Genomic DNA, 12,274 nt, shown 5'->3' with positions numbered 1-12,274 from the left:
TGTTGCATTTTACTGTTATATTTTTATGTTCTTTATAGATTTGAATCACCAATTTATCACCATCCTCTAATCAGAATAAGAATCAGAAATACTTTATTGATCCTAAAGGAAATTATAGGTTACAGCAGGCAGTACGCTAATGTCACATGCGCACTTACAAAGGAACCCTCTGACCAAACTTTACACAAACATCACATTGGGAAGACATGTCAGACAGGCATCGAAGGTGTTTGAAAAGGGAGGGGGGATGAGTGTAACTACCCTTTTGAAGTAGGTGACACTCATAGGGATCATTATGTGCCAAATAAGAGTTACTAATATCGATATTCGTATCGATATTGAACCGTTCGATACAGTGCTTTCGGTTCGGTACGCATATGTATCGAACAATACAACATTTGTAATTTATTTTATCAACTTTCCTTCTGACGATGCTGTCTGTGTTGAGCGCTCAGTGAATCTGCGCTCGACTACTCCGCCTAGGCTGCACTGTCGAGCGCAGATCCACTGAGCGCTCAACACAGACAGCATAGTCAGAAGGAAGAGCGCAGGGCAAGCTAGCGAGACAGAAGTTAAGCTCTCCTTGCAACATGGACCTCCTCCACCCTCATTCAGATCTGGCGTTTGGAATTATTTTAGTTTTCATGTGACGTATGACCCTGAAGGTAAGCGAGTCATGGACTAAAGTAAAACAGTATGTTGGATGTGCCATGCAATGCTCAATTACATGGGTGGGAGCTAGTGTGTTAGCGCAGTTAGATCGTTAACGTGTTGGCCGTCCAGCCCCACGCACAGGGCGATCAGGGGTTGCCGTGTTGTGGCGTTAAGGTCATTTCAACGAGATTAACGCTGACAGCACTAGTGGGAACACAACGAATATGACTGCACATTTACGCCGACATCATCCTCGTGCAAAGACAAAAACAACAAGCATGCTACTAACTTTACCCAAGTCATTTAGACAGCCGTTAGCACATGATTGGTGAGTGATGATAATTTGCGCACCAATTCCTCTGACATCGTCTTATCAATCGTTAGCTTACTATGCAAACATGACAAGTGAAATCTCCCGCAGCTTAAACATGTGAGAGGTTGATCGCGCAGAGAATCGCTGAGCGTTATGTGAGTGAGCGTGTAAAAGCATTTTAGTTCTGCTGAGCCAAATAAGACAGGTCAGGGTGAAGAAGTGACAGCCAAAGAAAAGCTTACCACAAAACGGAGAAGTTATGACAAATCAGACTATGAGGCAAAAAGAAAGTGCAGCTTTATGGTTTCATGGACAAAATAATTTCTGTGGCTGCAATATGACGAGCTAAATAACCAGGGCTGCACATAAGTGGTCCGCAGGTGCGCATTCGCTGTCAAAATGAAAAACACGCACAAGGGTTAGGGTTAAATTTAAAAACTCTACTTTTGAGTTAAAATATATATTTATAATTTTAATAAATGACAAATTAAAAAGGCATGAACATTTTTTTGTATCGAACAAATATCGAACCGTGACACCAAAGTATCGAACCGAACCGAACCGTGAATTTTGTGTATCGTCGCACCCCTAATATTTACGTGAGCAAAGAAAGTTCATAATATCCAACATAATGCAACTTGCAATGGTGACTTATGCTATGAATCTAACCTGTTCTGGAGCAGGTTGTGCTCCAGATTAGAGACCAGCAGTTATAAAATCACTATGTACTAACTAATCAGTTATCCAGAAAATAGCGCCGCCATTTGTGGAACATCTCTCTGAGGGATCTTTTGTCTTTCCCTGATGAGCATCAAAAAAAGAAACAAAGATTCTAAAACAAACCCATTTTTGATCATTTTTTCCCCCTGTTGGCTGTATTAGAAATATCCTGTCTCAGAGTGACGCTGAAAAACTAGTTCATGCATTTATTACTTCCAGGCTGGACGACTGTAATTCATTATTATCAGGTCCTAAAAACTCACTGAAAAGCCTTCAGCTAATCCAAAATGCTGCAGCAAGAGTCCTGACAGGGACTAGAAAGAGAGAGCATATTTCTCCTGTATTGGCTTCCCTTCATTGGCTTCCTGTTAAATCCAGAATTGAATTCAAAATCCTGCTCCTCACATACAAGGTCTTAAATAATCAGGCCCCATCTTATCTTAATGACCTTGTAGTACCATATCAGCCTATTAGAGCACTTCGCTCTCACACTGCAGGCCTACCTGTTGTTCCTAGAGTATTTCAAAGTAGAATGGGAGGCAGAGCCTTCAGTTTTCAGGCCCCTCTTCTGTGGAACCAGCTTCCAGTTTGGATTCAGGAGACAGACACTATCTCTACTTTTAAGATTAGGCTTCAAACTTTCCTTTTTGCTAAAGCATATAGTTAGGGCTGGACCAGGTGACCCTGAATCCTCCCTTAGTTATGTCTGTGAAGGTTCTCAGTCATCCAGGTCATCGTAGTCAAAGGAGCTTGCAAAGAAAAGCGTCTGGACTTCTTTAAGTTGCTTGAAGACGTTTCACCTCTCATCCGAGAAGCTTCTTCAGTTCTAAGGTCAAATGGTGGAGAGTCCCAGATATAAACCTAGTGGGAGTTTCCCCCCACAGAGGGACAAAAGGACCCCTGATGATCCTCTAATCGCCTGAGCCAAGGTGTGAAACTGGGCGTGGGTCCCAATCAGCCAGAGTTTCGGGTGTGTTCATTGTGAAACCTGGCCCCACCTCCCTTAGTTATGCTGCAATAGACGTAGGCGGCCGGGGGATTCCCATGATGCATTGAGTTTTTCCTTTCCAGTCACCTTTCTCACTCACTATGTGTTAACAGACCTCTCTGCATTGAATCATATCTGTTATTAACCTCTGTCTCTCTTCCACAGCATGTCTTTTATCCTGTCTTCCTTCTCTCACCCCAACCAATCACAGCAGATGGCCCCGCCCCTCCCTGAGCCTGGTTCTGCCGGAGGTTTCTTCCTGTTAAAAGGGAGTTTTTCCTTCCCACTGTCGCCAAAGTGCTTGCTCATAGGGGGTCATATGATTGTTGGTTTTTCTCTGTACCTATGAAGCGCCTTGAGGCGACTTTTGTTGTGATTTGGCGCTATATAAATAAAATTGAATTGAATTAATTTATTAAGTTATTTAAACATTGGTAAATGGTAAGTGGCCTGTATTTGTATAGCGCTTTACTAGTCCCTAAGGACCCCAAAGCGCTTTACGCATCCAGTCACACACACATTCACACACTGGTGATGGCAGCTACATTGTAGCCACAGCCACCCTGGGGCGCACTGACAGAGGCGAGGCTGCCGAACACTTGCGCCACCGGGCCCTCTGGCCAACACCAGTAGGCAACGGGTGAAACGTCTTGCCCAAGGACACAACGACCGAGACTGTCGGAGCCAGGGCTCGAACCGGCAACCTTCCGAACTCCCAACTCTTGAGCCACAATCGCCCCTCACATTAACATATGATCCTTAAATGGACACCTATTTGTACTTTTTGACCTTATATCAAATATGCACGTAGTCTAAGCCTATGTTTTACATTTTGTTTACATTTGTTTTTGCTTGCTCATGAATTATTAAACACCAAAGCTGCAGTGGAAAGGAAAACTCGTAATAATTAATTTAATCAAATACTTGAATAAAATCCATCATAATCCCTGTCTTAATGATAGAGTTGCAATATTGATGATCTGACAATTGGCATTTTTCCAGGCTTCAAATGAGCTAGACTTTTAATTTAGTAGCTATCTTCCAATCTTACTGACCAAAGTGCTTACACACTTCTAATACTATATTACTCTGCAGTGTCTCCTTTCACACATACTCATACTGCTGTGTTGCTTTCAGCCATATTACATGTTTTAATTCTTTGTACAGTACTTTTGAAATTTGCTCACTTCCTGATGCTTTTTTTTTTCCATATTTGTCACCTTTGCATGTTTTAGGTCATCAAACAAAGTTTAACATTAGACAAAGACAACCTGAGCAAAAACAAAATGCAGTTTTTAAATGATGATCTCATTTATTAAGAGAAAAAAATCTGCCCAAATCCTGTGTGAAAAAGTAACTGCCCCTAAACTTTTATTAGTTGTTCAACCAGCAGCAAAAATTGCAACCAGGCATTTGCTTATTGCTTATTGTGTCTTTCATATCGCCGTGGAGGAATTTTTGCTCCCTTTTCTTTGCACAGTTGTTTTAATTCAGCCATATTTGAGGGTTTTGGAGAGTGAACAAGATACCTACAGTCATCCCAAAGGATCTTAATGGGATTTATGCCTGGATCTTACAGTGAAAATGATGGTAGTTTAATTTTACTTTCAGATGTCTATTCATATTAATGTACAGAATTCACCTGCTTGCTGCTACTACTGCACATTCACCCAGTGTATATATATATATATATATATATATCCATATGTCCCTCATCCTATTCATGTAGCCCCTTCCGCCGGGGTTACTTGCGTAGTAGCATTCCAACAACGCCCTGTTTTCGTCCCTTGCCCACCGATGCCTTCTTGTTCCAGTAGCCCACTTTTCGTCAGGGTGCCCTGGTTCCTCAACACCTGACGCGGACCTTGTTGATCCGGGCGACGTCCGAGCCGGCATGCCTTCATATTTATCTGTCTCGCTCATGTCTGCGGTAGGCTTGCTTAGCATAGGGGGTCTAGCCTTAGGACCCTTACTGGATACAGACGCCCCAGGCAGGAATCGAACTTGCGATCCTCTGTTCCAAAGGCGTGTAGTCTAACCACTACGCTATGTAGTCTAACCAAGGAGATGCTCTGTCCCCACTGCTGTTCTGCATAGGCCTGAACCCCCTCAGTGAGATCATTAACAAGACTGGCTACGGATACCGACTACGGAACGGAGCAGTTGTCAGCCACCTCCTGTACATGGATGACATCAAGCTGTATGCCAAGAGTGAACGAGACATCGATTCACTGATCCACACTACCAGGCTATACAGCAATGACATTGGAATGTCGTTCGGACTGGAGAAGTGTAGTCGGATGGTAACAAAGAGAGGGAAGGTAGTCAGAACTGAGGGGATTGAACTACCAGAAGGCAACATTGCAGACATAGAGGACAGTTACAAGTACCTGGGGATCCCGCAGGCAAATGGGAACCATGAAGAGGCCGCTAGAAAGGCTGCAACCACCAAGTACCTGCAGAGGGTCAGGCAAGTCCTGAGGAGTCAGCTGAATGGTAAGAACAAGATCCGGGCCATCAACACATACGCCCTGCCCGTGATCAGATACCCTGCTGGGGTAATAAGCTGGCCAAAGGAGGAGATAGAAGCCACTGACATAAAGACAAGAAAGCTCCTGACCATGCATGGAGGGTTTCACCCCAAGTCCAGCACCCTGAGGCTGTACGCTAAGCGGAAGGAAGGGGGCCGGGGACTGGTGAGTGTCAGCACCACAGTCCAGGATGAGACAAGGAACATCCAAGAATACATTGGGAAGATGGCCCCAACTGACCGAGTGCTCAGTGAATACCTCAGGCAGCAGAAACCCAAGAAAGAGGAGGGAGACGAGGAACCATCATGGAAGGACAGGCCCCTGCACGGTATGTACCACCGGCAGATAGAGGAGGTGGCTGATATCCAGAAATCCTACCAGTGGCTGGACAAAGCTGGACTGAAAGACAGCACAGAGGCACTAATCATGGCAGCACAAGAACAAGCTCTGAGTACAAGATCCATAGAGGCTGGGGTCTATCACACCAGGCAAGACCCCAGGTGCAGGCTGTGTAAAGATGCCCCAGAGACAATCCAGCACATAACAGCAGGGTGCAAGATGCTAGCAGGCAAGGCATACATGGAACGCCATAACCAAGTGGCCGGCATAGTGTACAGGAACATCTGTGCCGAGTATAACCTAGAAGTCCCGAGGTCAAAATGGGAGATGCCCCCAAGGGTGGTGGAGAATGACCGAGCTAAGATCCTGTGGGACTTCCAGATACAGACGGACAAAATGGTGGTAGCTAACCAACCGGACATAGTGGTGGTAGACAAACAGAAGAAGACGGCCGTAGTGATCGATGTAGCGGTTCCGAATGACAGCAATATCAGGAAGAAGGAACACGAGAAGCTGGAGAAATACCAAGGGCTCAGAGAAGAGCTCGAGAGGATGTGGAGGGTGAAGGTAACGGTGGTCCCCGTGGTAATCGGAGCACTAGGTGCGGTGACTCCCAAGCTAGGCGAGTGGCTCCAGCAGATCCCGGGAACAACATCGGAGATCTCTGTCCAGAAGAGCGCAGTCCTGGGAACAGCTAAGATACTGCGCAGGACCCTCAAGCTCCCAGGCCTCTGGTAGAGGACCCGAGCTTGAAGGATAAAACCGCCCGCAGGGGCGTGCTGGGTGTTAATTTTTATATATATATATATATATATATAATGTTCTTCCTCTACACCCCCCCCCCCCCCAATTTTTGCACATGTCGAGGAGCGTGTCAGGCTACATTTCACTGTGTGTTATACTTGTATAACTATGCATGTGACAAATAAAGAACCTTGAACCTTGAACCTTGAACCTTGAAAAGGGAGTGCCTTGGATTGTTTTGATATTTAACCCTGTACGTATACCTTGCAAATAGAAGTGGGTTGAATCCAGGAAGTGTTCCTTCTTGAAACAAATTGGGTTTTAAGTGAAGATTTTTAGTAAGCTCCAAAGACATTTGGAGGTGAAAATGTTGAGCTGGTGTGTTTTGGCTTACTGACCTAAAGGATAACTTGAGTGCGCTTAAGCTTCGGGGAACAAACTCATGGCTGGATATTCTCCAGTCATTTTGCAGGGCGAAGACAAAGTTATCTGCTGAGCTGTGTAAATTTTATTCAGCTTTTGTTTCACTCCCTTTGACGAACTGGCTCTTACGACATTTAGCAATTATGAATGGTGTGTTAGGAAGTCATTTTTTTATTCAGTGTTGTCAAAAAACATAATATAATCGAAATGCCGGCAAACGCTATTCCTTTTTTGTTATTTTTGTCTTCACTTTTTTCCAACTTCCTGTCATCAGAATGTCTGCCCCCACCTTTCTTTCACATAAATGCATGATCCTAGCCTTTCTATGTGATTGGCCGCATGGTGTGCCCATCAAAACAATGTCCCGCCCCTGCCTGCATGGATTCTCAGCAGGGCTAAGCAGGAGTCTCGTTTGCGAACAACACGTCTCCAACAACACACTCATGAACAAATAATTTCATTATTTGGGTAGCCAAGTAATAATGTCACTACTCGTTACATAGAAAGATATTATTATAAACATTAGCCGCACCTACTATTAAGCTTAATAAGCTAGCGGTGATCGCATTAGCATCTCTTATCAACAACTAACCCTGAAGGTATGCAAAATTCAATTTTGCTCATTCGGCTAGTAAAAGAACTGACATTAAGTAGACAGATCACAATCATCACAGTGCTATAAACAGTTTAAATGAACTATTTAACATTGTCATGATGTGTAAAAAAAATTTAAAACAAATGAGCTTGTGCCTCTTCTGCAGTTTCAGGGACAAATCCGCTGAGCTATCCTGTCATCAGATTGGAACTATCCTAATAAGACGGCAGTGCCCCCACACTGACATTGTTCCTGTAGTCAGACTTTTCTTCCCCATAACATCTCTCTCTCTCACACATAAACTCTATTACTTGCACACTACACACAGACTACTCACACTGCAGCAAGCGAACTGTCTTTCCTGGGTTTTCTCTTTTTGTGAGCATCACTGAAGTCCAGAGCAGCTTTGTCCAGTCCCAGCAGCTCACTGATTCGGTCATGGCCATAAAACTCCCCATATTTATCCATCACCTGAGAAAGAGCAGGACTTCTTAAACAGATGCTTTCCACGTTTTCATTTCCCAAAACAGTATTCTATCTAGAAAACCTTAAACTACACAGGGAAAGATCACACCAATGTGGCAGGACTGTAGTTTAAGAGAATGAGCTACCCAGTACAACCAGTGTCCTCAAAGACTTGCCAGTTGTACAAGTTCAATTTGGAATTTAGGAAAACATTTTTAAAATATTTTTATCCAGTAAAACAAAACAAAACAAAACTTACCTTTCTCTTCACAAATTTATCCCAGTAGTTATTGGGGAAAGATCTGAAAGTCAAAGGACAAAGTTACTGATGGGTCTGTCTGGCACAGACCCACTGCTGGAACGAGACAATTCTACTACAACAGCAAAATCAAGACGCAAGTCACCAAAGTTCTTTGTGTTACTCGTGCACGAGGGAGGCCCGACTGAAGTCGAGTGTTGTTCTGCCCACTTGACCTCCGTCGGCCTCTCAGCCAGGTTCCCTGTAGCGCTCCTTTTATTGTGGTTACATCAATATGCATAGGTTCATTAACATATGACATCTTACATAGGCATACATGTGAACAAAGAGTACCAGTCTGTGCATAGTGTGTGTGTGTGTGTGTGTGTGTGTGTGTGTGTGTGTGTGTGTGTGTGTGTGTTCCTGTGAAGACTCCCCAAGCTGGTGCTAGGAGCGCTGCGGTCCACCTAAACAAAGGGCTCTTATACTTAACCAGACACAGAGTAGGTGTCCTCCTATACCATAAATCACTAAGAGAAGGTGTGACCTCTCTCATGACCTTAAGATGTGTGTGTATGCCAGAACACTCTGAAAGGCACACAGAGTCGTTACAGACTACTAAGGATCAAACCTCTATCAATCTACAAACAATTTTATACTTCTAAGAATATATTGTTATATATTTCTAAGCATAAATGACAATCCACAATATAAACCTAACAGTTACTCTCTCTTTCGCATTTACGCTCAGTTCTTTCTTCACCACAACAGACCGGTACAGCATCCGCATCACTGGAGCCGCAGTCTGTCGATCTCCTGCTCCCCTCAACCCTCACTCGTGAACAAGACACCGAGTTACTCCTTAACATGGGGCAGAAACTCGTCCCAGAACCAGAGTGGGCACTCCTGCCTTTTCCGGCTGAGCACCATGGCCTCAGACTTGGAGGTGCTGATTCTAATTCCTGACGCATCATATTTGGTTGTGAACTGCTCCATTGTGAGCTGCTAGCCACCACCTGATGAAGCCAACTGAACCACATCATCTGCAAAAAGCAGAGACAATATTCTGAGGAAGTGGAACCCTTCCACCACTTGGGTATGCCTAGAAGTTCTGTCCATAAAAATTATGGATAGAATCAGTGACAAAGGGCAGCCCTGGTGGAGTCCAACACTCACTGGGAATGAGTCTGATGGTGATGGTTGAAGGCCTTCTCCAAGTCCACAAAAAACATGTAGACTGGTTAGGCAAACTCCCATCCACCCTCAAGTATCCTTTAGAGGTTAAGAGCTTTTCCAGTATTCTGCCACCAGGATGAAAATCACATTGTTCCTCCTGTATCCAAGGATCGACTAATGGATGGACTCTTCTATCCTCACCCCGGCATAGACTTTACCAGGGAGGCTGAGGAGTGTGATCCCCCTATAGTTGGAGCACACTTAACACTTGACTTCCTCTGTGACCTCACCCCCGGTGATGGACGAGTCGTCCCCTTTGTCCCCAGACTCTGCTTCTTTGGAAGTCAGCAGCGCTGCACCTGCACTATTAGGTGCAGCGCTGCTGACTTCGACTGAGGATATTGTTGGGCGGTGGAAGGAATACTTCCAGGACCTCCTTAATCCCACTACAGTGCAGGTAGAGCACCGCTTTCCCCTCCTGAGTCGCCTGATGGTTTGCCTGGATCTCTTCGAGGCAGTCTGAAAGTCATTTGCGGCATGGCCTCTCCGAACTCCTCCCACGCCAAGTTTTTGCTTCTGCAAATGCCTGAGCCGCATTCGCTGTTGGTACCTATTGGCTGCCTCAGAAGTCCCACAGGCTAACCAAACCCGAGGGGACTTCTTCTTCAGCCTGATGCTTTCTTTCACCTCCGGTGTCCACTATCTGGTTCAGGGGTTAACACCATGACATTGCACCAACCACAGGCACTAACACCCTTGCCGCTGCAGTTTAGTGGAGCGACTTCAGCAATTGAGGTCCTGAACATGGTCCATTCGGACTCCATGTCCCCAGTCTCCCCCAAAATGCTGTAAAAGGTCTGCTGGAAGTGGCAGTTGAAGTACTTGCAGACTAGGTGTCCCCAGTGCAGCCTCACTTTACATTTAAGCGCCCCAGATATGTTCAGCATCTTCGCCTGACACCTGATCGAACTTACTACCAAGTGATGATCAGTTGACAGCTCAACACCTCTCTTCACCTGAGTATCCAGAACATGAGTCCACAGATCCGATGATACGATTACATAATCAATCATCGACCTGTGTTCTAGGAATCCTGGTGCCACGTGCACATATGGACACACTTGTGTTTGAACATGGTGTTTGTTATAGACAAACTGTGGTTTGCACATGGGTTTTTGAATCACTCTTTGTCTGGTCCCTTACCCAGGTTGGGTGCAGGTTATTCCCCCAACAAAAATTATATGCTAACTGATCAACAAGAAAGATAATTCAAAACTATAATTCAGTTGAAAATCGGTTGAACCTCTAACAGAATCAGCCTGCACCTGTGCTTAACCCCCATCCTACCAACTGGGTAGGACGCAGCCCTCAGAGGTATAATTTTCTGTCATAACTTATAAGTGATTTCTTGTTTGTTTTTTTAAGCATTTCATTTTCTATGACTTTATCAATCAATTTGTTCTTAATTATGCCACATCATTGTTTCCACTTTGAAAGGTGCTTTTTAAAAAAAATAGAAATGACCTCAGTCAAAAGCACCCAAACTATGCAGGTGTAATAAACGTAATAATTTATTCAGTTACTGTCTGCCATGAATACTACGTATCACACGGTATAAAGAGAGGTATACTGTACTACGTCATTTTAAAGAATAACAACTCAGAGGCCATCATGGCATTCATGATCTGGATGAGAAACTTTAAAGACTGGAAGTTATCAGAACATTGCAGATGTCGCCAAATCTACCTGAGACTGACTGAAGCTCTGGTCATGTTACACATGAAAAGGAGAGCTGATGTTGCAACCTTCCAAGCCCTAGTCCAGTCACTGAGGAAAACTTACTAATGTGACTCTCAAATGTTTGACTGGAAAATCTACTTGAAAAGGGATTTAGTTTAGTACGAAAACACAGACAGGAAGGTAGCAACTGTTTGCTCTTCCTATTACATGCCAGCATTCCCTGAGCAAAGCATGAGGAAAACTGCGTGCTATAACTGCTTACAGTGTGTTTTTAACTGTAATTGTTTTTGGTCATTTCCAGCACAATCATGGTGAGAGTTGGTTCACATTGCATTGTTGGTCTCTGCAAGGGTTGTAACTGATTCTGATTGATGCAGGAAACACTGGCAGGATTAGATCTTTGGCCTCATTGGTTTTGTGCTTACTTCCAATATTTTATACTGGGGTAAAATTACTCTAATTGGGTTCATATATAAATACAACACAAATAACGTTTGATTAAATTTAATGAAAACTAGGTGATATCAGAATCAAATTATGGTAAACAAGCTGTGAATAACATGGAGTATATTTGGGATAAAAGCTGCAAGTTGCATTAAAGAAAAGTATTGATTTTTGTTTCCAAAATATGCAATTTAATTGCAACTTTGCAAACATAATAAAAGTCTTCTTTTTAGATGAGATTAAATAATGACTATTAATTCATTGACTATAAATATGGGTTGCTAATATTATTATTAATATTATTATTATGCTATTATATTTATTTCTTGCAGTAAATTATTCTCAGGGTGCCCACTGACCCCAATCACCACTGGATGTATGTTAAAAATGGCAGAAGATTGAGGGTTAATAGGCTGTCTACAAATTATATCTTCTATTTCTTTATAGATGCAGCAGTCACTTGTTTTCGTGAATGAAAATAGTCTGTATAACAAACAACAATTTGATATACACATGCACACTCTCGTGTAGGGACAGAGGTCTACTTACTGTGTGTTGATTACCAGTCTGTCCCACTGTCCTTTGATGTCATCTTCTGATGGCTGCTCTGTTATATAAAGGCCATCAAATTCCAGCTTCCTAGCGACCTCCTTTTCACGTTTAAAGATCACCAGTGGCACCTATATAATGCACACAAAAAGTGGAGAAATGCAGATGTCAATGGGTTCTAGACTTAAGACTAACTGTAAATGATTGAAACTCTTAACTCTTAGTAACTGTCCTTATATTGAAATACATGTCAGTTTGTCCAGTTTCACATTTCTACACAGAGATTTGACCATAATTAAAACTTCAGACAGATTTAAAGTGAACTGATGGTAAATAATGTGTCCTGTTCTCCTAC

General features: G+C 43.4%; 1 protein-coding gene across 6 annotated transcripts in view; it reads right to left on the bottom strand.

Moving 5' to 3' along the window:
* The window catches only part of LOC146567902 (ryanodine receptor 2-like), a 327,426-nt gene that overhangs the window by 19,040 nt on the left and 296,112 nt on the right, over window positions 1-12,274 (bottom strand). For all 6 annotated transcript variants that reach the window (XM_085283596.1, XM_085283600.1, XM_085283597.1 and 3 more), the window contains 3 exons: window positions 11,920-12,050; window positions 8,032-8,074; window positions 7,645-7,778 (listed from right to left, as the gene is read on the bottom strand). In XM_085283596.1, the coding sequence (XP_085139722.1) occupies window positions 7,645-7,778; window positions 8,032-8,074; window positions 11,920-12,050 (308 nt within the window). The remainder of the gene's footprint in view (window positions 1-7,644; window positions 7,779-8,031; window positions 8,075-11,919; window positions 12,051-12,274) is intronic.

Source organism: Mchenga conophoros, linkage group LG8 (assembly GCF_057382185.1).
Source record: "Mchenga conophoros isolate Kocher_MC1m ecotype Shallow Benthic linkage group LG8, M_conophoros_male_GT1.1, whole genome shotgun sequence".
In the NCBI taxonomy this organism is placed as follows: Eukaryota; Metazoa; Chordata; class Actinopteri; order Cichliformes; family Cichlidae; genus Mchenga; species Mchenga conophoros.
The sequence above is the reverse complement of the archived record's forward strand: the minus strand, read 5'-3'. Positions and strand labels throughout refer to the sequence as shown.